The 7,185-nt window shown below is 58.9% G+C and overlaps 2 protein-coding genes across 2 annotated transcripts; both read left to right on the top strand.

Annotated features, from left to right (window-relative positions):
* The first annotated feature begins 324 nt into the window (after positions 1–324).
* Positions 325–2,130, top strand: LOC112951021 (protein PML-like). The gene is made up of 2 exons (XM_026043646.1): positions 325–847; positions 1,460–2,130. The coding sequence occupies exons 1-2, from the start codon at positions 325–327 to the stop codon at positions 2,128–2,130; spliced, it is 1,194 nt and encodes a 397-aa protein (XP_025899431.1).
* Positions 2,131–4,879: 2,749 nt separating this feature from the next.
* LOC112951020 (protein PML-like) lies at positions 4,880–6,658 on the top strand. The gene is made up of 3 exons (XM_026043645.1): positions 4,880–4,891; positions 5,734–5,869; positions 5,980–6,658. Exons 1-3 carry the CDS (start codon positions 4,880–4,882, stop codon positions 6,552–6,554), a joined length of 723 nt encoding a protein of 240 aa, XP_025899430.1. The 3' UTR covers positions 6,555–6,658.
* The last annotated feature ends 527 nt before the right edge of the window (positions 6,659–7,185 follow it).

Raw genomic sequence — 7,185 nt, 5'->3', positions numbered from 1 at the left:
CGCCGAGCGCGCGGGCCCGGCCGCGGCGGAGGGGCCCGTTGTGGCCGGCTGCCCAAGCCGCTGCACGGCACGGGGCGGCTGGCGAGGGCACCGGCGAAACGGGGCTGAAGGCGCTTGCAGACACTTCCCCCCTTCTCCCGTCCCCAGCTTTGAAAGCCAGAGAGGGAGAGGGAGGGACACGGGGCTGGCGGGTGGCAGGCGGGAGGAAATGTCCCCGTGCTGCACAGGGCGGCAGGAGCACTGCCCTGCTCCCTGCACGCAGCACCCGGCACCTCCTGCTAACAGGACCCCTCTTCCTTGGGACAAGCAGGAGCTGAGGCCRCCATGGAGCCGAGCCACGATAAGGAGAGGCCCCCTTGCCCAGCTCTGTCGGCACTGGAGGAGGAATTCCAGTTTGTGCTGTGCGAGGGCTGCCGGAAGGAATCGCCCAACCTCAAGCTGCTCACCTGCCTCCACACCTTGTGCCTCGAGTGCCTCAGCGAGAACAAGCCCGTCGGGCAGTGCCCCGTGTGCCAGACCGCCATCCCGCAGGCCAGCGGCATCCCCAACCGGGACAACCTCCTCTTCTCCAGCCTGCAGGCCAGGCTCAGCGTCTACAAGAAGATCCGCAGCGGCGGCAGCTTGGGCTGCTGCAGGTGCCACAAGGAAACAGCGGCCGTGTGGTGCTCCGAGTGCGAGGAGTTCCTGTGCGTCTCCTGCTTCGAGGCCCACCAGTGGTTCTTCAAGAAGAGCAGCCACGAGGCCAGGAAGGTGGAGGAGCTGCGGGCCGAGTCAGCACATCACTTCCTAGAAGGCACCAGGAGATCCTGCAGCCTCTTCTGCTCCAGCCCTGGTCACAACAACCAGGGCCACATTACCAGGTCAGAGCAGCCTCAGTGCTCGAACACCTTCAGTGTTCAAGAAGCACACAGATGAGGCGGTGTGGTGAGGGGTTTACCTTTGGACTTGATGATCTTGAAGGTCTTTCCCAACCATAATGATCCTATGATTTGCCACCCACTCCTTTGCCAGAGGAGGAGGGAAGGAATGGTTGCAGGAGTCGGATAGGGAAGCACGAATGTTTCCAGCSTGGTCCAAGGTGAGGCCTTTGCTGCAAGACCAGCTCTGGCATCTGCTGGCTGGAGCTGCAGGGCAGGAGCATCCTACTTTAGGACAGGGACTGTGAGCTTGGGCAGGAGATGGGGGTGCCGGGGAGGTGAATGAGCTGTAGTCCTGGTTCAGTAACCATGGTCCTGGGGTAAGCAATCAGGCTGGTGCCCGGCTTCGCGCCCGAGTGATACCAATGGCCCCGGGCACCATTCCCCAAGCCGTGCCCCAGTTGCACCTCACATTAGAGGTAGCTGAGCCTCCCCTTCAGCCTCACCGAGAGGACTGCACTCCATGCAGCAGATCCGCTCCTTTTGGTGCAGGGAAAGCGCCGGGAAGGGGAGGGAGGACCATGCACTGCCCTGCAACGGAGCTCTCTTCCCTCGCAGCATCTACTGCCGGCGCTGCGAGAAGCCGCTGTGCTGCTCGTGTGCACTGCTCGACTCCCAGCACTCGCAGTTCTACTGCGACATCCGCAGCGAGATCCGGCAGCGGCAGGCGGAGCTGGACACCCTCAGCCTGGACCTCCRGGAGAAGAAGAGCAGCTTCGAGGCCGCGCACGAGGCCCTGCAGAGCAAAGCGGCCCGCCTGGAGCAGGTGAGCAGCGAGATGCAGCAGCAGATCCGGCAGCGCGTGGAGCAGCTCGTGCAGCTGCTGCGGCGCGAGGAAGAGGAGCTGCTGATGCTRGTGAAGACGCAGAGGGAGCAGGGCTGCCGCGTGCTGGCCGGGGASCTGCAGCRCCTGGACAACGTGCTGCGGCGCATGCAGGCCAGCGAGCGGCTGGTGCAGAAGATGAAGCTCTACGGCTCGGAGCAGGAGGTCATGGACATGCAGCCCTTCATCAAGGCGTCGCTGGAGGAGCTGCAGAGGCTGCAGCCCCCGGCGGCCGGCGGCCTCGCRCAGCCCGGCGGGGACTTCGCCGAGTGCCAGGCCCGGCTGCAGGCGCTGGTGGAGCGTGTCACCAGGCACACAGGTGAGCGGAGCCTGCGGCTTGGGCCACCTTCCTGCTTCCCAAGTACTGCCAAAGCCCCTAGACCGCCCTGAAAGGAAGAGGAAGGGGAGGGAGCTGCTCACTTGCCGCAACCTCTTGGCACRCACTTCCCATGGGATCAGGGCTCCCTTTCCTGCTGAGCTTCACTATCTTCTCTCCCTTGCAGACGCCACGTCCCTGACTGTCCCGCTGGTTGAGCCCCTTGAGAACGACTTGGTGAGATGCCTGTGGTTCTTCCCAGCATGTATAATGCCCCCTTCTCCRCCCTTTGCAAGCCTTCCCTTCCCTATCCCACCCCATCCTTCCCTTACTTAACCAAAAAAGCCCAAACACTCCAAGAAGCCTATTTTGTATGCCTGAAATGGCCCCAAACCTGTSTCTGACCACAGCTCTGCGCTCTCTCTGCAGCAAGAGGACCCAGCCCAGCTCAGGAGCCAAGAAGTGGTGCCCACCTTCACCATCAGCCTTGGTGACATGCAGGAGAACGTGGTAAGGACCATGACTCAACCTACGTGCCCTGAGCCTCTGCAGCCAAGGACCAGGGCCCTTGGGGGACACAGGACCCTTCCCTGRGGCCACAAATGGGGGACACTTTGTATCCCATGCAGGGGACATGGAGTGGTGGCTCCCCACAAGCCCTTACCCTGTCCTCTGCCTTGCCAGGACCCCCCCGCCACCACCGCACATCCCAAGCGGGGCTCGTGCCACTTGGACCGGGACAGCCAGAGCTCATCCAAGGTGCCCAAGCTGGAAAGTGACAACAGGCCGACCCGCCGTGACACCAGTTTAAACAACTGGGATGGCAGGGGTGAGCCCAGCACTTCAGCACGGAGCCAGAACTGCAGCAGCACCCCTGCCACCAGGAGCCACAGTGATGACACAGGTGGGGACAGCRGGACATGGGCCCCCTCCGCATCCTCCCGCGTCTCTCCCTCCACGTGGGCTGGAGTACAAAGCGGGAGGCTGTGTAGCCAGCTGCAAGCGTCTCCCCCCCTCCAAAACCAGCGCCTCCCCTCGCATGCCCAAAAGCTCCAATTCCATCTCCTTCCTTCCACAGACATCACCAGTATCATCATCTGCAGCTCGGAGGACAGCGAGGAGGACACGGTGGTGAGTGTAACGCCGGAGATGCCTCCCTGCTGAGCAGCACAGGGCTGCGGTGCCCGGCCCCGGGGCAGAAGACGGCACGTGGCCCTTGCCGAGGCCAGCAGACATTGAGACCTTCTCCCCTTGCTGCTTCAGGATGAGGGTGACCAAAGAGGTGCCCCATTTTCCTGCCTCACTGTAGATACCCCCTGCATGGTGCCATCTCCGCTTCCCGTGGGTGGGCAGACAGCAACCTGGCATGGAGCAGCAGGGAGAAGTGGCCTCTTCCACAACTGCTCCCTCCGTGGAGGGTCTTTCCCACCCTCACATCAGCAAGATGTGCTCATGGCTTCCTCCTCCCTTTCGCTTGTTCTAGTGCATAGACCTCATGGCATGACACATGGAGGGGATTCTGGATGCTTGGAAGGGTCTTGGCCTCTCTTCTTTCATGCCATTGCTTTCCTAGTCATGCCTCAGTTTCTYCAGTTGGGAAACAAGCCCGCAAGCTTTGGCTTCGCTTGTAGAGTGTCCTCGTGCTCTGCTGTGTAGGTAGAAGAGGAAGCGCTCAGCTCAGCCAGCYGCTAAGGGCAAGCCGGGGTGGTTCACATACCTGCCTCCAACCCAAGGCAGGAGCCCAGGGAACCAGGCAGCTTGATGGGCCAAGTCATCTCCAGTCAAGTGGTCCTGGGGTAAGGCAGGAGTCCCCATCCATCAGCATCCAGGCTCTCTGCACCCTGCTGGAATGGGGGTTGTCCCAGCGGGTTTCCTAGGCAAGGCTGCCACATAGGAGGGACAGCTAGCTAAGCCTTGGGAGGAAGGCTATGATCAGCTAAAAAGCAAGCTATGGATAAAAAAAAAAAAAAGAAAAAAACAGATTTGAGTTGAATGTAGCACTTGTGCTTGGCAGCGGAGCAGGATTCATCCATCCTGCTGCTAAAATGGGCTAAAAGACATTATGGGAACGTGCTAGGGGCCAAGAGCATCTATCTGATGCACTTCCCAAAGTGATGCTCCTCTGCTTCCCTGCTCCCCAGCAGTGACTGCCCAGGATGAGATGAGGTTTGGTAGCACTGCCAAGAAGCGCATTGCGACTTAATGCCCAGGCAAAGGTTGTTAGATGAACCAAACTCGGGCTCTTCCCAGAGCCCCGCAGATCCCTGGAGTTCCTTCGTGGTACCAAAACCCTGAGGCTCCCGGATTTCATCCTTGCCATAACCATATTAAAAAGGCACCTTCAAAATACACAGGGCTTTATTTTTTTATCTGCCTATCTTGCCAAATATTTGCTGGTCAGGTGGATAAGCAGCCTCGGGGAGTACATGGGACCTCCACTACAATTTCATTGCCACCGGCGAGGAGATTGCTCAGAAACCAGAGCACGTGTGGCTTGTTTGGGATTAAGGGGGGCTGGTTTTGTGGCACTTGCTGAATAAGGAGCTATCAGACCTTTTGTATAAATTAATAACGCAGAAGCTCTTGTTACTCTTCAATAAAGCTGTTTCCAGAATAAATCCCAACCTACCACTGTCTTCCTTATTCATATTTTCTGCTGTTTTTCCTCCCTGTCCTGATCAATAACTAGCAGAGAAGAGAGTAACCAGACTAAAATCACTCTCCAGATTCTCTCCCCGCTTACCTGGATGGCCACTGCTAGTAGCAGGCAACGAGCTGAGCCAGRGGACAAGGCAGCTGGACGCAGCCTGGGCATCACAGGTCATGGGCCAGGGGGTAGAGGCTGGGAACCCACCTAGAGACTCAGACATCTTCTAAGATCTCGATACCGGGGGCATCTTTTGGGGACGTTTTGCTGCATACACCAAACTGAAGCTGCAAGCACATGGCCCTGGCTCTGCAAGGACCCCCTGGCCTAGCATTGGGACTGGGATGAGTGCATGTGGCTGAGCCAAATGCGTGGGTCCCTCCCACTCCCTGGCAAATCCTGCCTGTTTTCCCTGTCTCGCCCTTCAATAAAACCTTCTTGCACATGATTTCAATTTGCCTACTTGCTATTTTGGGTAACAAGAGCATCTGCGATGGTATTTAGTTGCCAAGCTTGGTTCATCTAACTCCTTTGCTGCCCCTCTCCAAGGCTCTGGGCCACAGGGTCGTCAAAGGCACATCCCGAGGAGCAGAGCCAGGCTACAGGGACACTGGGAGCTGTCACCATCCTGCCCCCCATCCCTTTCCAGCAAGAGGAGCCCATGCCTTAAAACATCTCCCCTAGCTTGACATGGCGTTAAAGGCCACTCTGATCACTCAGCTCCCTTTGTCTCCCAAGGAGAGCTGCGCTGGGCTCTCTGCTCATGCCCGCATGGTGCCATCCATGCCCGGAGCTCAGCGCAAGCTCTTCCTGGGACTCACCATGAGCCAACTGCTCCCGAGACATGGCATGACCCATCCCTTCCCTGGGGAGCAGGAACACTGCGGGTTGGTGGCATCACGCCCAAGGTCTTTACCCAAAGCCTCGTGTTGCACCCAATGCTTACAGCTCACTCCTGCCTGGCCATCTCCAGCGCGGGCACCCTCAGGGTGGCAGCTGGGATTCAACCCCCTCCTCTGCTCTCTTGCAGGTCTTTGGCGAGCCCGGCAGCCCCCCGAGCAGCGGGAGCAGCAAAGCCCAGGGCAGCCCTGGCACTGCCAGCCCCTGGGGCCACGGGCCGGGGCTGACCACACTCGTCTTCTTCCACTTGGAGATGGACCCAAAAAGTGAGTGGGTTACTGTGCCCTGCAAGGGGCTGCGGGAGAGCAGCGGGCGGCCTCAGGTAGAGAGGGAACAGTCCAGCTCAAGGGACATCTTCTCCCATTCCCCTCCACAGCTCAGCAGATCACAGAGATAGCGGCAGCCAACGGCGATCACACCTTCAAGACCGTCATCCGGACACCTGAGTCCATGCTCACGCTGCTCTCTCAGGGAGTCTCCTTGGAGACAGCCATGGAGCAGTTCCTCTGGTACCTCTACTCCGTTCCCGGGCCCATCCTCGTCACCTACAACTTCTGGGAACCAGAGCTGCCCGCTCTCTTTAAAGCCCTGGATGCTACAGCCAAGAAGGTGGACTTCTGCCACACCGTGGGTGGTTACTTGGACATGTTGCCCTTGATCAAAGAGAAGGTTCCCAAGGCACCTTCCTACAAGCTGAAGAACCTGGTGAGAAGGTATCTCCGTCAGCAGCTGAACAAAGGCAGCGCTTTGGCCACCACCAAGGCGCTGCAGACGCTGGGGCAAGTCCTGGAGCTCTTCCCCAACCCTGACCCAGCGCCCACGATGACACACTGCAACCTGCAGAGTTACACGGTCCTGCAGAGCCTGGTACAGGAGAAACTCCTCACCAGGAGAGCTGCCAAGGTCCTGGCCAGGCGTAACCTCATCCTCTGGGAGCTGGAGCAGGCGTAGGCAGCGGTGCTGGAGCTGTTGCACTGTAGTATGGTGACAGTGACAGTGTCCAGCYGATCCCACCGCAGATGCTCGCGGAACTAACTGAATTAACATCTCAAAATAAATTATGCAGCATAGCCCACTAGCGTGTCTACATCTCGTTCTCCCAACATCTCTACATCTCCTGCCCTAAACCTTATTTGCACCAGGTGCGAATTTCTTTGGAAGGAAAGCAGATCCCAGCCCTGTCCCAGCCAGACTGCAAGAGGCACCTTCATTTTGCAGTGCAGAATCTGCCCCGTGTGGGCAGGCAGAGACRTCCACATGCGTCACCCACCTTGGGCAGGTTGTCCTGTCCTGGGACGGGGCCAACACAGCCTCTGATCCCATCTCTAGGAAAAGCAGGAATGGGACATGGACACGGCAATGCAGGAGACGTGCCACCAGGTGTCTCCTTCAGACAGCAGGGCACACGCTTGCGCACGCTTGTGCGCACACATGCACACTCGCACCTGCACAGACGCATTAGTGCACGGGCACGTGCCTTTGCTTGCATGCTGTGCATGCACCTGCACGCTTGGGCATGCACAGACGCATTAGTGCACGGGCACGTGCCTTTGCTCGCATGCTGTGCATGCACCTGCACGCT

Source organism: Nothoprocta perdicaria, unplaced genomic scaffold (assembly GCF_003342845.1).
Source record: "Nothoprocta perdicaria isolate Ctin4 unplaced genomic scaffold, notPer1 scaffold_332, whole genome shotgun sequence".
Lineage (NCBI taxonomy): Eukaryota > Metazoa > Chordata > Aves > Tinamiformes > Tinamidae > Nothoprocta > Nothoprocta perdicaria.
The sequence above is the reverse complement of the archived record's forward strand: the minus strand, read 5'-3'. Positions and strand labels throughout refer to the sequence as shown.

What these genes read in the sequence shown, in the direction of transcription:
- LOC112951020 (XM_026043645.1), top strand. An exon ending in CTTGGAGATGGACCCAAAAA is followed by an intron (nt 5,870 to 5,979) that starts GTGAGTGGGTTA and finishes TCCCCTCCACAG; the next exon opens with CTCAGCAGATCACAGAGATA.